Source organism: Dissoconium aciculare, assembly GCF_010015565.1.
Source record: "Dissoconium aciculare CBS 342.82 unplaced genomic scaffold K489scaffold_11, whole genome shotgun sequence".
In the NCBI taxonomy this organism is placed as follows: Eukaryota; Fungi; Ascomycota; class Dothideomycetes; order Mycosphaerellales; family Dissoconiaceae; genus Dissoconium; species Dissoconium aciculare.
In genome coordinates, this window is record NW_022984961.1 from 672,558 (window position 1) to 692,410 (window position 19,853).

Sequence of the window (19,853 nt, forward strand, 5' to 3'; positions counted from 1 at the left end):
CTTTCTCCTTCTCATCATCCACACACGCGTGAATTCATTCAACGCTCGAGTCGTCCTCGTCCTTGTCGTCGTCACACATTTCTGATTTTGATCTTCGCTCAACTTCCTTACTCATGATCGTCGGCAGGCGTGTCTGACCATCGTCCGCACCGGTCAACATTGCACCAATCGTTCCTCCTCTTGCTCACTCTTGACTCAGCGCGAGTCTTTCCTGCGAAGCACATTCCTTTGCTCGGCTCAATACCATTCTTGCACTTTCTTGTCTGCTGTCCACTTGCTGTCACCGGTCCTTTCCATTCAAGTCTCCAACAACAACGACTACTACTGCTACTGCTACGCCTCATAATTCTAATTGCCCAGCTTCTGACGACATCTATCGCTCCGGTGCACAACTAGCGGGGATATCTTGCTGAGCCAGATCCGGCCGTCATCGAACTTACATCTAAATTGACATTACACCAACACTATCGCCCGCGTGCTCTGTGTGACGTCTCACAAAGGTAAGCCGGCGTTCCTGCACCATCGCTCTCATTACATCACACCCGAGGCCAGCATCACATACGCCGGGTTGCTACATGATACTATGGGGCGTCATTACACGGCCTCGTGATGCTCAGAATAGCTTTTCCTCTGCGAGTTCGTTACACAAAAGACTGATTCATCTCGACTCTGCCGCAGGAATCATCCCCTTCGAACGCTTTTCTGCCCACTCGAAACGACTCATAGATAACGTACCGAGCCTCTCATCTAATTTCCTTGTCCTTAAAAGGCATGAATAAATAGAACGATCGACCGAAACAACATCAGACCCCATTCAGGTTGCTGGCTTCTAGAAAAGCCCATATATCCGCAGCCACTACCAATCTACAACAGGATAAGCCGCAGTCATGCATCAAGATCCTAATCGTGATCGTGATGAACATCGCAGCATCGTTCTCACCCCAAATTCTCCACCCGCTCGCACCAACTCCTCACAAAATGGATTCGCAACGGCACATGGGCAGAACGGATCACGAAAGGAGCCACAGACGCACGTTGCATCGACAAACGTTTCACATAACAAAATCTCTACACAGCAAGCATTCCAGTCGTCTGCATCATCATGTCTGACGTCTGCCTCTCAGCAATTACATACGGCATCACCTCAAGGCATATCGGATGGAGAATTGACCAGACAGATTGAGTCATGTATCGAAGAGTTGGTTGATCGAGGTAGGCAGAATGGGCTGTGGTGCTACCGACATGCGTCAAGTCAGCCTCCAATTACTTCAGAGTCCTTGACGGAGCTTGACATGCCTCGAATTATCAACAACCCCAAACTTCGGCACGATGTCAACTTCGATCGAGATCTGCACTTCCGGCCAAACTTGGATGGTTCTAAGGGAAAACAGAAGATGCTTCAGGCAGATCAATATTGGAAAGCACTCGAAGTCGAATTTGCAGTATACGCCATCTTGCAACAACGTCGGATGCAATCTAACAACGAGCCACATTGGTACCGAACTATGAAGCTGGCGCTCAAACGATTACCGAATGTCTTCGTGGCTATCCGTGATATCCTCAAGACTCTGGTTCCCGATCAAGATCAACGTTCTGTCACGGACAGATTAGACGTAGCTCATCTTGTTGACCAGGTCCACAATGGAGTGTGTGACTTGGTAGACCTGGCGAACTGGCTGGCGAAGATCTTGAAGAATCACTGTGCTCCAATGCGGGACTGTCTCGTCGATGCCATGCAGAAGACCATCATCGCCGGTGCTACTGAGGGTCGAGAGGACAAGCTGGTCAGCGGATTGCGATCTTTGATGACCATTCTTGAGGCCATGAAGCTGGACGTCGCCAACCATCAGATACGGCACATGCGGCCTTTGCTCATCGAAGATACCATTAACTTTCAACGGAAGTACAACGCGCACAGACTTTTCGCTGGAAAGATAGACGGTCCAAAATCCAAACTCTGGCTTCAAAACGAAATGGAGCTGATGTGCTCAACGCCATTGGACGCCTTGGTCTCTGCCACAATCCGCGACCTGTTGTTATACAGTCCGTCCAACTTGCCAAGTGCATCGTCTTTCTACCTGGACGTGGATCGATTACGGACACTGCGAAGCGAGCTCCTGAACACCATATATCTCGACCTCTGCCGACAGGTGTTGAAAGAAGTCTTGCGGGCAGACTTGAGCCATCAGCAAGTCGGAAATGCATGCAACATGCTTCAGATGGCAATCCCTTCAATCGTTGGTTCTTCGACCAAATTCCTCGATCGCGCAGACTACGTCGCTGTCGAGATTGTTCGCATCGTCGTCGCAGTGGAGGAGCGTCAAGACAAGAATGATCTCACGCTTCTCGGCCCTGTGGAGCAGATGTTGGCCAATGCTCTTCGACCTGATTCGAGAGCTCACGCTGCTACGTCACAGCAAGTCATGGAACGACTCACAGTCAAGGTCCAGACACGTGTGAGGGAGAATATCAGGTCTTCCGCTCTCACTTTACAAGACAGCATGGTGCCTGCTCCGGTCGCCTCACGCCCGACAACCGGTTTCGGAGCCGTATGCGACCCAAGTGCAGCTCTTCAACGTCCAGGCTCCAACGACCCAGATGAGAATATCGTTCGCCGCCTCACACACATCCTCGTCCTTCACTGGCAGGTGTGGGCTGATATCCTTTATCTACTTCCGTCGAGCCGTGACAGCAGTAGCAGTAGCGAAGACAGCGACGGTGATGACAGCGACGGAATGAGCACTATCATGACCTCGGCAGCAGCCTCGCCGACGCTACCCGTTGCGGAAGCTGTTTTCGCGCCAGGCCACAAGTTCCTTCCGGCGAACGTTGTGACTGGCGATGCATCGTCCCCAACTAGCGAAGTCTCTATGCCTTCACCGATCGACCTCTCAGCGTCATCATCGCTCTCCTCGATGACATCATCTGACAACGCGATTGCCGCCGCTTCGACCACAAATAACCTCGTCAATGGTGCCACTTCACAGCCGATCTTCTCGGACCACGACAGAGAGGCGACTACAGAGATGGACACTTCAAGTACGACGCTTTCACACAATCCCTCCACAGGCAACGCAAGTGAGCAGTTCGATCCAACACAACAGCCTTTTTAACCTGTCTGCTTCGATTGTCACTCATATCTATCATTCACATTGCCAATCTCTTTCCGCCTTACTCTATTATGTCTCGGTACAGCCCTCACATCCTCTAGAGCGACCAGCTTCCTTCGCCAAACGTCCGCAGACAATTGTCCAAATTTCCTTATTTTCTTCTCAGAGTGTGTTTTCCTCTCTACAGCACCACTTTCCAGAGGATGCTCATATATACAACAAGCGTGGCGCTGGTGGTGTTTTCCTGTCTCGGGTTCTTATCTTCTGCTGGCTTTTCTCCTTTTTCAGAGAAACCCTCTTCCCTTTCATCTCTGGGGCTGTCAAAAAGGGACACAGGTCTTCCGCATTTCTTGGCTTTTACTCACGCTTTTCCTGAATCCCCCTTAACATCTGTCAGACACAAACTCGTTGGCGTTTCTTCGTGTGTCTCGGCCGGCGTTCTTCGCACTAGAATGACCTTTCCTGAAGCGATCGCGGAGTAGTGGCATCTTGGAGCTACATCGGATCTGAGATTGGGGTCTCGTCACGTCGGTCCTATTGCAGGAAAAAAACTTAATTATTCTTCTTTTGCCCTCTGGCGCGTACTGGATCTTAGCATCTCGTTTATGCGATCTGTGCCGGTCTCACATGGCGTCTTATTTACATTGTTTGACATGAAATATTGCAGCAGATCGGTTCAATATTCCCGTCTCGTGAAAACTATATTTCCGTGCCTTTTCTGGGCTGGAAAGGAATCTCGGTTTCCTCCAGTCAGTGACGGATGACAACCTTGGAAGGGTGACGACTCCGAACAACATATCCGCTCGCTACGACGACAACACTCCCCACGCGACGTCGAATCTTACGATGCCGACCACCATTTGCACCTCGTGATCTGGGCTTTGAGACGTTTTTGGTTCACACACGTTGTCTCATCACGGGCAGCACCGTTGCCGATCGCTTCAAGCTTCTTACGTATGCGTCGTTGTTCCGATGCAGGTAGAAATGTCACTAGGGTTTGTGCTGTTAGGGTCGGAGTCGTTGGAGTTGTGCCGGACAACGCTTTTGCTCTTCTATACCGTAGTCTCATGATCCGGCGGAACGTAATAGATCAAGTGTTTATGACGTATCCAGCAAAGCTGTTCAGTACACCGCTTCCATGTCACACGACCGCCCACGATGATACAATAGGTATTTGAGCACGACTACGACCCTTCTGGACTCCCCTTTGCTTCGCAGTGGAGTCGGACTACTGTATCTGCTACTATAGATTGCATCTGGCTACAAAGTAAGCATTGAGACTAGCTCGCTCTCGAATCGATTAGCCGCTACTGAATTCGATCTGAAGCTGCAGGAGTGCAGCGCCAAATTGTTGTGGTCGCTGCGACAGTAACCGCTACTGGAGACTGTTGCCCGGGGTGGACTGACCTGCTACCATACAGCGCAGTATGTACATGCTGTCCACACTTCCCGGCAGTAGCTAATGTCGATTGATGGTGTTACACCCCATACAACACCCATGTGGAGCTATTAGCGGTTGCATCTCCAGAGAGCACGAATCCTTCTCCATGCCGGGATATGCATGCCTCGTACGAGCCGAACATCTTTTCAAAAGCATGCGATATCACAGAATGAAACGCCCCTGGGCAGCAACAGAAAGAGCACGTTGGGGCTGCTTGCTGGTTGGCTTCGGGCCGGTGGGAGGTAACGTGACCGGCGAGGCCTATCTTTACCTCAACGACACGGCCCATAGAGAGAAGGTCACCTGGCGATACTCACTATCAGCATGCGACGACGAAGGTATTGCATGATATAGATATTCATGAATACCCGGCTCGCAGAAGTTCATGGAACGAGGGCTCGCGTGTTTTGTATACAGCGGAGGATGTGATATGGTCAACGGACTAGCGGAAAGTAGATATCATAGTGGATCTCCCGCCACTCCTACCACTGAATGTACTGGATATTCACCATAGAATTGAAAAATATTCGAATATATTTTGGCTTGTAGGAATATATAAGGAGAGTGCTGATCCGAAACCTTTCAAAGGTTTTCTCTCTTCTCTTCATTGTACATACAAAGCAAAACTTGAGCAATCAAAGCAAAATCTGTTTCTTGAAGCATTCAAAGCACACATCTTTCTCAGTGTTGGAGATCAAACAAATACCTTACCACTTCCAAAACGCTCACAATCCACTTGCGCAATCAAATCGCACCTGGGCACTCGAGCAACAACCACCACGCACCACACCGCTAAACAAAAACGGGCTTGGCGTGGCTGGCTGACTGGCGGAAAACCTTCCAACGCCTCCTTACTCTCACACAACACTGAGACGGCATACTGTTGCTTGCTTTCTTGAGACAGCACACTGCTGCTGCTCCTCCCAAAAGCCTCCTTCGAATTGGACCTTTTGTCCACGAAGTAGTGAGTCTCACTGTCCGCTTTCATCTCCTGATCCGACTCGCATGCGAGCATCACTTGAGTCTGCCTGGAGTTGTTGTACTGACCTGCCCCGGAGACCCTTAGAGCCGCAAAACCGACACCGCCCACTCGAAGTCTCTCCCGACCGAGTGCATTTGGCCTTTGTCTACAACTTGCGAGCTAGCTTCACAACAAAAACAAACATTCAAACTCCACACGAGCGCATACGCGTTTCGCATCGCTCAGATCACCAAAAAACCACCAACCCGGCATTTTTGACGAATCGCCGAGGCTTCTCACGGTCACGAGCACGGGCATTTCTGCGACATCGTGACTGCCCACCAACCACCACCGGCCATCACCAATACATTTTGGCTCGGAAGAAAGATCAGGAACATCTTCTTGGAAAATCTTGGTCTGCTACTACTCGCGCAACACTACATCTTCGAACTCAAAGTCAAAAGTAAGAGGGCGGATTCAGTGGAGTGCGGTGGATAATTTGAACACATCTGACACGTCCACAGACTCCCTTGACCAGCTTTCACACGTGCAAGCGAACACTCGCAATCATGTCTGCAGGTTCAAGTTCCTCCAATGTCGTCGGCGTGCATTATCGCGTCGGCAAAAAGATCGGCGAAGGCAGTTTTGGTGTCATCTTCGAGGGCACCAACCTCCTCAATAGCACACAAGTCGCCATCAAATTCGAGCCGCGAAAGACTGATGCCCCTCAGCTACGAGACGAATACCGCACGTATAAGATACTGGTAGGATGTCCGGGCATTCCGAATGTCTACTACTTCGGTCAAGAAGGACTTCACAACATCCTGGTAATAGATCTGCTTGGACCGAGTTTGGAGGACCTCTTCGATCACTGCGGACGCCGCTTCTCCATCAAGACGGTAGTCATGCTCGCCAAGCAAATGCTCTCACGCGTTCAAACAATCCACGAGAAGAACCTCATTTACAGGGACATCAAGCCGGACAACTTCCTCATCGGCCGTCCCAACACCAAGCTGCAAAATGTCGTCCACGTTGTCGACTTTGGCATGGCCAAACAGTACCGTGATCCCAAGACCAAACAGCACATTCCGTACCGCGAGCGCAAGTCCTTATCAGGAACCGCTCGGTACATGAGCATCAACACCCATCTCGGTCGAGAACAATCTCGACGCGACGATCTCGAAGCACTTGGCCACGTCTTCATGTACTTCCTCCGAGGAGGACTGCCATGGCAAGGATTGAAGGCTGCCACCAACAAGCAGAAATACGAGAAGATCGGTGACAAAAAGCAGACCACTGCGATCAAGGATTTGTGCGAAGGCTTTCCTGAGGAATTTAACAAGTACCTCTCCTACGTTAGAAACATGGGATTCGAGGACACTCCAGACTACGACCACCTTCGCGACCTCTTCACCAGGGCCCTCCAGCAAACCGGCGAAGTCGAGGATGGCGAATACGACTGGATGAAGCTCAACAACGGCAAGGGCTGGGATGTTCCTCAGCGACCAACCAACGAGCGTGCCAATCCTTCAAATGCCGCACTTGCAGGAGGCATCAATCCTCGCGCCTCCAATATTCCACAAGTCGACAAGGAGAAGCCGCTGCCCAGCAAGCCTGGCGCTGCTGCCCGCCCATTGAACCCACAGGGCCGTCAATCACAAGGACGACGGCCTGGCGCTCCTGGTGACTCCGCCAAACGGCAAAGCCAAATGGGCTTGGACACTTCCGACCTTCGCAGCACGGCGGCTCAATTCCAGAACAGTCGTGGCGACCTGAACCGTGGCGCCAGCACCAGTGGCCCATCACAACCGGCTGTCCAACGCTCAGGCACCAACACATCTCAACGGCTACCACCTCAACAGCAGCCGGCACCGCCTGCCGAGCAGCCCAAGGCAGGTTTCATGACGAAACTGATGAAGGCGTTGTGCTGTGGATAGTGTTCCGAGCCCTCCGATTCACAGGACGATGATGATTTGCCTCCCGCCCGACTCCCCATCATGAGACCTGGCTCACCAAGATTCGGCATGAACCCCCCAGTTGTCGACAGGCCATTCTCCAATTTTGTCGCCGGCGCGAGAACAATGAACTCCATGAACTCTCTTTACACCGTCTCATACTGCGATCCTCCTCGCAAAACTCACGCACGTGGACGCCTTGATACTCTGGCCGGATTTGGTGGCCCCAACGACAGAATTGTTCAAGGGAACTTCAAGGGTATGCGGAGAACCATGCGTAAAGCAAATTCAACCCCCCAATTCGACAGTCAGAAGATCAAAGTTCAAGCCAAGAGAGTCGCCAAGGGTCGCACAATCCCCTTCACCATCTGATCTCGCTGGACGAAGATCATGGTCGGTCGTGACAGTCCATCGTTCGAGACTGGTGGATGTGTAGCAGTGGCCGCCGTCCATCGTTAGAGACTGGCGAAGGACCAGCAAATCACAGTCCATCGTTCGAGACTGGTGAAGGGAGGATACACATGGACAGAAAAATATTAACAGAAAAAAAAGGTCGCAAACCACACTCGATTGAGCGCACGCATGTTTGTTGTCAGAATCTTTGTACTTCTCTTTCGCTTTTTTTGTTGCTACATTCGTTTTTCTTGGATGAGATTCCTTGTAGCGTTTAAGCGAGCATTCATTCATTCACTGCATCACCCTTCCCTCTTTCTTTTGTTCTTCGTTCCTGCTCATGTTGTGTTTTTGTCTTTGGTGCTTATGGCCTCTATTATCTGTTGGCGAGGCGACCAGCGCGCTCTGTTCAGACATTGTTTACACTACGCCTTGTTCACGTCGTCATTGCCGTCGTTGTCATGCAAGATCGCGATGTCTTGGGACGTTATGAGATCGCACACCACGAATTCATATGCCTGTTTGTCAGATGCTATCTTGCGGCATTGTGATGCCGGCGGTCGGGGCCTACGACGCCTGTGTTGTTATACATTCCCGCTCCATTTCTCATGTCTCGACACCGCTGGGGAAAGACCTAGGAATCTTTGAATCTTCGCTTCGATGGCCTTGTCATTTGGCAATACGAGTGTTGTGAGACACTTTTTAAAAGAGGTGTTTTGGAATTGGACTCGTACATAGTGTCCGTTCGGAAATTTGATGGTCCCTTCTATCATTCTCTCTAACATATCACCAGAGCACTATTGCATTGGTTAGTCGCATGGTTGGAGGCGTCTGTGTCCTGCCTGACCTCGTCGTCATTTCACAAATGTCGCGTCTGACAATATCGGCGGACTACCCGAGAGCGGAGCCTACGCAAGCATACGACTTTGTTGATATTCTCTGGCTCTGCATAATGTTATCTCAAACATATTCATGCTTTTCAGCAGCGTATGCTTCATGCTGTTGTGAACGTGATCTACGTACAATCTTCGCGCGACGTCACACACAACACGGCAACGCAGTCAAGAGTTTTCAACTCCTAGTGGTGACACGCACCAAATCCAGCTGATCCTCCATCTCGACAACCCAGAGTGACAGCCGAGGAATGATTGTATGAGGCTAAGATCCACGCAGATGTGGTGAATGCTCACGAGCCTCAAATGGATCCTTACAGTCCTCCTGCGATCACGCGGCATGCAGACTGCATTCGGACAGATCTCCTCCGTGCTATGCTAGCAGTTCCTTCAGAGACATGGCGTCCTCCTTTCGAGCAGGCAAAGCGGATTTGCTGCTTGGTAGAATTTCCCAACGGTCTTGTCCGCTGGAGAGTTTAAGTGAGGGATCATTTTATTCATCGCTATCAGCCATTGTACATGAACATCCCATTCTCACGCGTGCGAGATGCGATTCAAGGGTGATGGTTATATGCTTGCTCTGGTGCCGCGGTATGCTGGAACAGTGATCGGAAGGATGTAATCACTCCCACGTACGATCACAGCCATTTTAAAGTCGTGGTTTGTGCTTCCGTTTGGGAGAAAGTTGTGCGATGACAGAGTGACCATAGCCTGCAGCTCTCATCTCGTGCCTGGAACGAAATAGATAGCGTCCTTGCACAAGACGGCCACATGCTTGAACAAGCGTCTCCAGCGCAGAGGATCGCCTTTGGCCTTGTTGAATTGAACGTCTAGCATCCCCATCCCGTGTCGGAAACTTCGCTCAACGACAAGATGCCCCTGTAAAGGCTCCTGGTTCGCATCGAGGACCTTGATGCGGAATGAGACAGGATCCTCTTTGCCTTCGAGTGCGGCGGCAGATGGAGGCGTGAAAGGCATGCCTAGTTGTTCAAGGGCTGACGTTAGCATAGGCAGGAGCTGTGCGTGAGTGAGCCGTGATGGGAACCATGCGAGACTGTGTGTAGGCATGATGTCGTTGAATTGTCGTGCGGCTTGGGTGAGACTGAAGGGTACACCTGGTGTAGAGGAGAATTGGGACATGCTCGGGTCTTGAGAGAGATCATGGAGGCTCATGTTGGGTGCCAGAGTAGATTGGCGTTGCTGCATATCGACAGGCTTTTGCGACCTTGTCTCCCACTCAAACCCGGCTTCATTAATCGGAGTGATTGGAGGCTGAGTCGTAGCTACACCTAGAAGACTTGTCCTCGAGCTCTGGCTCATGTCCATTGCATCCCCTTGAGTGGCCTGTCGCCGCCTATCCCGCTGGGATGCTTGTATGGGTGCATCGAAGTCGATGCGAAGTTTTTCCAGCATTTGTGTCGCCAGATGTACTGGATTCGCAGCCTTGCCTTTCTTGTCAAGGTGAGGATTGGCTCTTGTGAACCACTGATGTTTGCAGACCGCATCGAGAGATAGACGTTCCGTGGGTTTGATATTGAGCATACCTCGTACGAGCTCCACTGCCTGGGCAGGGATGTTGTCCCAAAGCTCATCATTTGGTCTACCATTTGTCGTCACGTATTCGTGATATTCCCAGCTCTCTTCCATGACCGGTGAATCCCAAGGAGTGTTGCCGACCAGGAGAACGAACAACACAATAGCGCATGACCAGATATCCGCTATTTGTGGGTCATATCCGACCTTCTCTTCTCCATTCTTGCGCTTCAAGTTCGCATTGCCCACTGCGAGAATCTCTGGTGCAATATAAGGAGGGCTACCGCACACCATGCCACACACTTTGCGGATGCCGGTCTTTTGCTGGATGTATTGTGTCGCAAGACCGAAGTCCGCCAATTTGAGGTCGCCGTTCTTACTCAGGAGCATATTCTCAGGCTTGATGTCCCGATGTGCAACGCCCTTCCCGTGACACCAGCCTATGGCACTCACTAGCTGTGTAAAGTATAGATGTGCCACATCTTCCGCAACACCCTCGTCTGCCTCGATCTTGTCAAACAGATCGCCACCCTCAGCTAGCTCCAGGGCCATCCAAACCCAAGCCGGGTCCTCCCCATGAGCGATATATCGGATAATGTTGTCATGTGGGCAGACCGAGGCGTGAAGGGCGAGTTCGAGCTGGAGTTGCTTGGTGCGCAAACGACCCGATTTGAATGCATGGTCCTTGTTGATGAACTTGATGGCGATGACGGGTCCGGGAGCATTAAGAGGGATCGCTTTTCGGATACTACACACAATGTCAGAGACAAATGCCGTAGCCTCCGACTTACAACATCTCTTACGAAGCATACGCGCCGGAACCAATCGTCTTCGATACGAGTCGGAACGGCAGCCCGGTCGGTAACGGCGCCACCTGTGACTGTCGATAGAACCATGTCAGCAGGTACAATGGGTTGGAGGAGGCAGATCTACGATATCCTCGTACCGTTGGTGGCGCAACCATGTTGTTGCTGCTGATCAAGAGCAGACCGTTATGGGCAATAAAGAGACCTGGTGGCACATGCACATAGCCAAATGCTGATTCTTACGGTACGAAGCTGTAGCAAAGCGAGTCACCACATGTTGACGCAATTATGTGAGGTTTGTCGATCTATCTAAACTATTGTCGCGCGCGTTAACGTACACGCGTTTTCAGTGGCTTGTTGCCTGGCACCGTCATCTTTTCGGTGAGGGGCATTCTGCACATACAAAACAAACCAATGCCCGCCCCAGCAACTATCGCATGGTTTCTTGCATGCCTCAGGCGGGAACACTTACCACGGACGGGCAGAATTTCTAGAGTCAACCACGAGCTGTGCACGGGCGCACGTCAACTAGGATTTCCATGTGTGTGCACCACGACACGAGAGAAGGCACGCCCACCACGGACGACTGGCGGAATGACCAGCGGGATTGTATATGAAAGATAATCCATACTCACGATAGGCTGTAGAGCTTCTTGAAAGAAAGTATCCATGGATCGTACGAATTTTGAGTACTTTATTTTGTACGTGAAGTCCTGCCACCCTGAGCAAGGTAATCATTCGACAAATACAACGAGAGTATTGCCACCAACAACTCCAACAAAGCAGGTGTCCTTTTGAGCATTTCTCAATCTCCGGATCGCGCTGCGATGAGAAGAACCGTCTGCTCAAGACGACACAGGACGACAACAGAAAGGTGAAGTGCCGGACAATATCGAATATCGTCGTAGCTCCAAAAATAGTGAAACACATAAAAAACAAATCGACGACGTCGATTGTGAGCCTCCGAATGCTCAGAGCGGGAAACCCCTCCCCTCTTCCCGAACGCCGTTCGCTTTGTTGCTCCGGTTCAGAAATCAAACCGTCGACAAAGATGGAAAAAATTCAAGTCATGCGTTGCGAACCATTCCGCTCACGGGGTATATGGATGATCTCATGAATCAATGCTTCATTTCAAAAACAAGTCTTCAAGAACGCCGATGAGTGCGCTTTAGTTGCGAAAGAAGCTCGAATGTGCTCTTCGACGAGAGCCGTATCGAGTCGTGATAGATATTAGGATTGTGAACCAGAATGGAATGCTGATGAAGGTAGGTCGTGGAGAATGCTATGACGTGAAAGGACTGCGTTGGTCGCCAGGTTCGAAAGTTGTCGTCACTGCGGAGGAACTGCGACTTGTGTGACCAACGAAGTAGATCGGAACGATGATGCCTTCGTCGAATTATGCAACAATGTTCTCGAGATTACGCTCTCTGAGAACATGCACATACTTCGGCTCTCGTGAGAACTTTGGCACAGAGTCCTATGATGAGTGAGTTAGTATGAGCATGATCTCATCATTGAAAAGTTGAGGTGACCTACGCTTGCCATTAGTTTGAACACACTGTTGAGCGCTTGTTCAAACAATGATGCAACTTCATCCAAGCTGATGATCATTTGATCATCCTCTCCGACGGCACGGGTCATGCGGCCGGCGAGTGCATTGCGAAGATTGTGGTCGATGTTTAGTTCACATGGCGAGCCTGGGGCGAGGAAGGCGTTATAAAGTCCGTATGCTGACGCAAGCGTTTCCCGTATCGTGTCAGGCTTCGAGGCGGGCGCATTCTGCTTAGCGCGTTGGTACTCGACCAAAAACACCTTGACATCAAGAAAGAAATTGAGATTTTCCTCGCAGTGAGTCTCACGGAGGTACTCGCGGAAGAGCAATCGTAATGCTGGGTCACGGAGGATGATTGTTAGGCGGTTGGTGTTCGAGTCTCGAAGCATGCCTGTTCGCTGTTGCGCCATGTCGTCTTCGAGAGAGACTCGAAGATTTGGAACCCATCCGGCAGTGCGCATTCCCTTTTCAGTCAGGCTGTAAAGCATGTGCTTGGATGCTGCGAATCGTGTCGAGAGTGGGACATGGTTGACGTGCCTTTCGTCGCCAGCAGGCTCAATGACACCATGTTGAAGGAAGAGATTAGCAATCTCAAAGACTTCCCGCTTGTCGATGACAGTGCAGCAGTCCATGATCCAATCAAAAGCTGCTTTGCCCGTAAACACGTACGGGGAATCCTTATCGCCTTTCCTAATGCGCTGAACACGTACGCCGACAAGCCCGGTGGAGTAGTCCTGGATCGAATCTGAATCGTTGGCTGAGGCAGAAGCTCTCAAGTTGGGTCCATGGCTGCCAGCGAAGCGTCTGAAAATGACATCAATCGTTGCACGGTCGTGGTCCAGCTTGTCGGTGTCAGCATCCCGCTCCAACACAACCAGATGCATCGCATTACGCGGTGAATCCAGTAAGTCATTCACGTGCCGTTGGTGGATACCATTTCGTTGACAGAACCGTGCCAAGATGTGCATGCCTTTTGGTGTGAGCTGCCAGACGGATCCTCGCGTTGAAAAATCAACCTTGCCCTCTAACGACTCGATGAATCGCGCCTCCAAGAACCGCATGCAAACAGATCGTGCCATTTCCTTAGCCATTGAGAAGGTAGTGGTTGTGGTAGTCGTCACGATCCTGGAAGGGTCTTTTGGATCCGGCATGCGATTGGATTGTGAAAATTTGAGGGATCCCAGGTTTGTGATCGCTTCCTCCGTGGTAAAAGTGTGCTCTATACGTGATAACCTTACCCGATGCCCAGATAGTGGTAGGCTGACCATCAATGTGGAAAAGAGATCCTTGAAGTCCTATGCGAACGTTATTAGCGATTGCATAACGTCAAGCAACGTGCTGCCACTCACTCGGGTGAAGGGACGGTCATCCGCCGTCATACGGAGTAGTTTCGAAGATGTTTGATGCATCATGCGTGGACTCCTCGCCAATATCTTTTCGTATTCCTCAATGTCCTCGTAAGAATGTAATTCCTTTTCCTGCCAACCTTCTGGCGGACCTCCGAAGGGCCCGAACGACGACTTTGTGTCGTCCGTCAAAGAAGCCTCCGAAGAAGACTTGGAATTTGACGAAGGGTTGGACCGCTTGTACTGGGAACTACCGTCCGAAGGCGAGACAGGCGCACGCGCCAAATGTGCCTCGCCTTGGCTGAAATGATCGCTTAAAGGAGCAATCCCACGCAATGTTGACCTGCCCAGTGCCACCAGTCGCGACTGTGCACGAGATGTAACGCCCAAGACACCGGATCTCGGTTTGGAATCCACCTTATCGACCTTGGACCGATGCCGAGCGTCGGTCACGCTTCCAACAGGAACGCTCGTCGAGGAATGGCGTCGCGGAGGAGCAGTATCAGCGTGCGGCGGGCTTTTCTGGGGACATGTGTTCTGCTCGAACGCCTCCGGAACCGAATTTAGTGGTGGAAGTGTTTGTTTTATTGACGCCTCGGCAGTAGCCGATTCTCGAGGTGATGGCGAAAAATATCGGTGGTCTGAGGTCGATCTGGGAATGGTTTCTGGAGTCAATATGGGCAGATCGGAAGCGGCAGAGGATTTGTATAGTTCTGGGCGACAATTGACAGCGACGAGGGCGTCTGATGACATGTCTGGCGAGGGAGAGAAGACGGTGCAAGTGTGGAGCGTTGTGCAGAGGAAAGCGGGTCAAGCAACTAAAATGGATAGTGTAGCTTACTATAATAGAAGCGCGATCGAATGTCGAGGACGTGCGCGCCCGGGCAGAACGTGGTCGATAACGTGTGAAATGTGCAGGTGGTAGACACGCAGAATCTAAGGATTCCAACCTTGGAAGGTTCCTTTGCCAAGGTCGTAGAACAGCAGCGCGGGCAGGCGAATGCGATGATGATGCTTCGGCGGTGGTGGTGGTGCACTGGCATGACTGGTAGTGCAGGTGGGAACATTCCCTTCCTGCTGCTAGTCTCAAGGGCTAATCGAGCTGTAGCGGAGCACTAGATGCATGTAGAAGGTGCGGGTGGGTCTCTCGTGCGCACGCACGCAACTCACACATGCCCGCACGCCCGCCCTCCCCCATGCGCAGTGCACACACCTGCACGCAAGGAAGGATACATTGTCTAGTACAGGAGATTTGTCTCTCTCATGTGGTGTCCACTGTCCGGACGTACAGTGACACTATAGAGTACTTCGGACTCATAGCGTAGTGTGCTCGCGCAGCTACACACACGTACACTAAATAAATCGCTACCATCATTATCACTGCACACATGGCTGGCCGATGACAGCGTACGAGAGATTCCCTCCTGCCGACGAGCCGAACGAATGGATACGAAGAATGCCTCCCGGCCTCTCTTTGACCGATCACCCATGGGTGCTTGCATTGAAGTGTGTTGTCTGTTTGTGGGTGGAACATAATGAAACTCTATCGGTCGTTGTCACCTCATGGAACACGGTCGTCGGGAAAGGTGTGCCGACCCCAAACAGCATTATTTATACTGCGATGAGAAACGTAACGATAATTCCATGGCTCTTATCGCAGTTTCGAAGTCATATGAGCGGCCAAAATCATCGTCATCGGAAAGAGAACTGTATGTGACATACAACAAGGTTCATCTGTTAGGTGGAGTCGCGATCGGACCTGCAGAGACCACCTGCCTGCAGTGAAGAAGAAGAAACAGGTCTTGTCCTTTGATAAACTTTTTCGCATTCGAACGGGTCGAGTTCTCGTCATTGCCAACATCTATGGTCGATTGCTACACCAACGAGACGTGTGAGGGTCGCGATCCTAGAGTAGGAAAATACATTGTATTGAGAGGTACCTTGACATGGGGAAAATCCAGCCCGCCGCGAAATCGAACGGCGATATACCGCGTGGCACTCGGGCTGTACAGTTGGGCCGGCGGCGCTCGAGCGCGTTGGGTTCCCTCACAAGCGCGGTATTCCTCATCATCCAGGCATACAATTCTTGTTGCACGCACCTATTCGCTACGAGGCTCGATGCTCATTAGTGGCACAACCTCCGAACTCTATCGATTGTCTCCATCGGGGACATTATACGGGCACGTACATGTATGCAACGCAGTACAGTAAATCGCGGTTTTAGTGGACGCTTGTCACATTCTCAAACATATGACGCGACACATAATTGGACAGCATCGCTCGTTTGGTGATCTACTAGACAGACTCTTCCACACAAGTAGCTAAAGCAGTGTGCTGCGCAGGCCCACTGCTGACAAAAGCACAGCAATCTGCACGCCGATGTCATACCAAAAGCGGGAACCGGTGCCGAAGTCCTCAACATTGGTGACGCGCAGACACATGGTTTTATTATTGATGTACGGGCGTATACTATTCATCTCGGCGACAACGGTAATTAGCAAGTCCACTTCAAAAATGTTACGCGACATGTGCACTGGTCATCGTTCATCAACGAACAAGCCTTGCTTCTGATCGAAGTTGCCGCTATGCAGTCAGTTCACCTCGCGGGCCCGTGATGCGTATCGTTCGGGGATCATGCCTTTGCAGTAGTGATACGGTCGGACGGGCCCCATTCAACTCTACCTTCCTACTTGGACCTGGTGACATTGTTCGTCTTCGATCCGGTGTCAGCTACCGGACTTGCTCCCCGCTGCTAATGCGTAGACGCAATATCCTTCGGTGTCTCCAATCCAGGTTTGACCGACACGTGGCTCAGGATCATGCGTTCCATGCCGCTTTCCAAGGTTATGTCGGATGTAACTTTGTGGAACCTTGACACATGATGTGTCAGCATTTGTAACGCCCTCATTGTCACACGCAGATGAAAAGCTGAATCGCTGCAAGTTGCATGAGAAACCCGAAGTCCGTTGTCGATCTGTCTTGCCGTGCGACGCCACGCTGACATTGATTATCGCGCTTACCCTCAGCTCTGCGGCTTGCTCGGCATGCCTTTTCGTTCTAGGTTTTGAGCAAATATTCTTGCATGATCTGTAGATTGCTGCCTGCGAAATCGCGTCTCCCAGAGTCCTGCACAAGAAACGACCCACAGTGTGTTTCGTCCCCAGGTCTGGCCATGATCAAAGTTACCGTTCACGTAACACACTCCGCAGTGGCGGTACGCCCAGCTGCCGGCTCTTCGGGGTTCCGCTCAGTCAGCCCGACAACCTTGGAAAGTTTCCAGAGAACTTTAAAAGAAAACCCCATGTGTCGAGCACGTCCGCCGCCCCCTGCACGTGGCAATGCGGCACAACTCCCATACATGATGCAGAAATTTGACAGCCGTGCCCCGGGCAGTGACCGAATTTGAGCCCTGTGGTGGTCAGCATCCATCGTCGGCCACGGTGCGACATCGTCGCTGAAAATTCTTATCGTTAAAGAGCAAAGCGGCGTTCTAGTCAGACTCGTTTCCCTTCACGAGCCTGCAGGCTTCCCGGGATCAGTCGTGTGCCGTAGCGCCCCGAGCGCACCCGAACACGCCAACTACTGGGCTACTGTATCCTTGAGGAACGCAGAAGCTCTGTCGAAAACAAGGAGACACACTCTGGGCACTTTGTTCATTCGGAGTGCAAAAGCCTGATGGTTGATGAAGAGGCTCGGCACCTAGGTAGTGATGTTGGTCACGAATGATCATACTCATCGCCAAGCTTCGACCCTGATTACCAGGTGGTAAATACACGAATTGTACCATGAATGGGATGTACTAGGTAGACAAGGAGAAAGGGCGTCTTCGCCTGATGACCGGAAGCTCGTCATTCTTTCGGGTGCACGCAAACCATGTGGGACGGTCAATCTCACGAGTCAGCATGCTGTGTTCTGCTCCTTACTAGCCCGATGTGGTTGCACTTCCCCATTGTCGTTGGGCCACTCTCGGCGCCCCCTCCTTCCTTCGTTGCTTCACTATCGACATACTTATTCGCACGCGATACGCCTCGCTGTCTTGCCGAGGAATTATCCCTGCAGTCCCCTTTCACAAGGCAGACATAGGACATCACGTCCACGATATACCCTACGTTGGCGGGAACACAGTCGAGGCGACACTGTGGCTTCGGACATTCGCACGAAGCCAAGGGCGTCATCAGGCATGCGCCTTTGACGACACGGGATAGTATGTCCTCTTAACAATGCTGATCTCCATTTGCGCTACGGCCGTTTGAACTCTGATATGCTGGAAGAGCAGATTGTCTCACCGCCGAGATACTCCGACGTGTGCGATCGATCATTTTAAGCTCATGATACCCACTTTTTTCTTTGCTGGCAGCCCTTCGTGCGTCGACGCTCACTCACCGTAATCCGCCAAGGTTAAACGGCAAAAAACACACACGTGAATGTGTTGCACACAGGATGCACATGTGCGAGCCTTGCAAAGGTCCAGATGTCCTTGGTCGGAAAGGTGAGAAAAGGACAAGTCCGCCACGCTAACACCACGTGGCGAGGAATTTCTTTGTGCGGCGTGCCGCGTGGCAGCGCAGCATCGGCTTTTGACACGATGTCCTCTCCCTCCCCAGACAAATCAAAGGTCCGGAATAGTTACCTTGGCGACGTGTCGAGGCCCCCCATTCTGTGCGGCGCACACGTGCAAAATTGAGACGAATACTCTTTGGTGTGATTGTGTTCCGACCTTTTTGTTGATGGCACGTCCAATGAGTGCAAACTGCGTTGAGCCCAGGTCGTGGTATGTGCTTCAGGGAACGCCTCTACACGCCTTGTCATGGCTTCCCTGTGGTTCTAGGCTGCAATTTGCAAGCCATTCCGTCATTTCCTTTTCCATGCCACGTGGTTTCCTATCGTGGCCCGTCCAAGATCGCGCTTGCACCGTGACATCTCTGTTCGATGTGGACGCCTCGGTCGCGTCTCGCTTGCGATTCGTTCCTCGGTCTGAATGCTGCATGCCGCAAACGATCCAGGCGTCCTCCTTTCCGAGCATCAAGAACCGGGCTTGAGGATCGCGAACCTCGTAGTTGACCAACAAGCCGAGCCGCTACCCAATAGCGTTTGTTTGCTGACCTGCAACCCCGAGAGATGACATGTTCCGAAACAGATATCCCATGAGCGGCTCGCGACGACGCCCTCCACAACCGAATTTCGTGTTTCGAAAGGCCTTTCAGCCTTGCGGCGCGGAAAAAGACCCTCGGTTTCGAGTACAAGAGGCCCGGCGAAGCGAGGACGCGTCATGCTCCTCAAAGCCAACAGATGTCGCGTGGAATTCTTGCGGCGCAAGCGCTACGCTGAACTGGACAGAACCACCGGATACGATTGGACCAGCTGTCGGGAATTGGTGAACTCCTCGATGGAACGCGTGGTGTTGGTCCAAAACCATAGCCTGGAGGCTGTGCCGCACGCGAGACAAGGAGGCTCGTCTTACCGATCGTGTTTCGATATCGACGTCCGGACCCTACCTATATGCCCAGCCACTCTCGATTTCGCATTGAATCTTGATATCACCTTCATTCTTGTCAAAAGCAAATACTCTGGTTAGTACTGCCGAAGGAAGTGAGTCGCATGGATGCCTCTGCTGCCGAGGCAAAACTTGCACATACAATCGTAATTACGTCACCCATAGCGTGTGGAAAGCAGAATACGGCTCTACACTTATTTCACGTCTAGCTCACGTGGAAGATAGTTGTGGAAAGAAGGTAGCGGCGTCGTCAGCACAGCCGCCCGGATACATCATTTGAGCACTACCGACTGTGAATTCCGTGATCTCGTATGGGCGTTCAAAGGGCCAGTCTTTGCGCCTTCTGTTGACGATATTCCAGGGAGAAGA

The 19,853-nt window shown here is 51.5% G+C and overlaps 5 protein-coding genes across 5 annotated transcripts; 3 read left to right on the forward strand and 2 right to left on the reverse strand.

Annotated features, from left to right (window-relative positions):
* Positions 1-481: 481 nt before the first annotated feature.
* K489DRAFT_52249 (uncharacterized protein) lies at positions 482-3,213 on the forward strand. The gene is made up of 2 exons (XM_033608694.1): positions 482-500; positions 770-3,213. The coding sequence occupies exon 2, from the start codon at positions 888-890 to the stop codon at positions 3,111-3,113; it is 2,226 nt and encodes a 741-aa protein (XP_033457326.1). The 5' UTR covers positions 482-500; positions 770-887; the 3' UTR covers positions 3,114-3,213.
* Positions 3,214-4,340: 1,127 nt separating this feature from the next.
* On the forward strand, positions 4,341-5,058 carry K489DRAFT_383086 (uncharacterized protein). Its single transcript, XM_033605514.1, has one exon. It carries the CDS (start codon positions 4,721-4,723, stop codon positions 4,898-4,900), a length of 180 nt encoding a protein of 59 aa, XP_033457327.1. The 5' UTR covers positions 4,341-4,720; the 3' UTR covers positions 4,901-5,058.
* Positions 5,059-6,081: 1,023 nt separating this feature from the next.
* On the forward strand, positions 6,082-7,449 carry K489DRAFT_324642 (kinase-like protein; the record flags this gene model as incomplete). The annotated part of the gene is made up of 2 exons (XM_033601779.1): positions 6,082-7,306; positions 7,340-7,449. The coding sequence occupies 2 exons, from the start codon at positions 6,082-6,084 to the stop codon at positions 7,447-7,449; spliced, it is 1,335 nt and encodes a 444-aa protein (XP_033457328.1).
* Positions 7,450-9,473: 2,024 nt separating this feature from the next.
* Positions 9,474-11,250, reverse strand: K489DRAFT_412260 (Pkinase-domain-containing protein; the record flags this gene model as incomplete). The annotated part of the gene is made up of 3 exons (XM_033607911.1): positions 9,474-11,034; positions 11,090-11,166; positions 11,233-11,250. 3 exons carry the CDS (start codon positions 11,248-11,250, stop codon positions 9,474-9,476), a joined length of 1,656 nt encoding a protein of 551 aa, XP_033457329.1.
* A 1,005-nt stretch (positions 11,251-12,255) lies between these two features.
* K489DRAFT_52385 (RGS-domain-containing protein) lies at positions 12,256-14,274 on the reverse strand. The gene is made up of 3 exons (XM_033608695.1): positions 13,994-14,274; positions 12,629-13,939; positions 12,256-12,569 (listed from the first exon to the last, which is right to left on the reverse strand). Exons 1-3 carry the CDS (start codon positions 14,054-14,056, stop codon positions 12,489-12,491), a joined length of 1,455 nt encoding a protein of 484 aa, XP_033457330.1. The 5' UTR covers positions 14,057-14,274; the 3' UTR covers positions 12,256-12,488.
* Positions 14,275-19,853: the final 5,579 nt, after the last annotated feature.

Bases quoted from the DNA above. Each gene is read 5' to 3' on its own strand.
- K489DRAFT_52249 (XM_033608694.1), top strand. From the start codon at position 888: ATGCATCAAGATCCTAATCGTGATCGTGATGAACATCGCAGCATCGTT.
- K489DRAFT_383086 (XM_033605514.1), top strand. From the start codon at position 4,721: ATGAAACGCCCCTGGGCAGCAACAGAAAGAGCACGTTGGGGCTGCTTG.
- K489DRAFT_52385 (XM_033608695.1), bottom strand. From the start codon at position 14,056: ATGATGCATCAAACATCTTCGAAACTACTCCGTATGACGGCGGATGAC. The intron at 13,940-13,993 runs GTGAGTGGCAGC...ACGTTCGCATAG, and splicing joins ATGACCGTCCCTTCACCCGA to GACTTCAAGGATCTCTTTTC. The intron at 12,570-12,628 runs GTAGGTCACCTC...CACTCATCATAG, and splicing joins TGTTCAAACTAATGGCAAGC to GACTCTGTGCCAAAGTTCTC.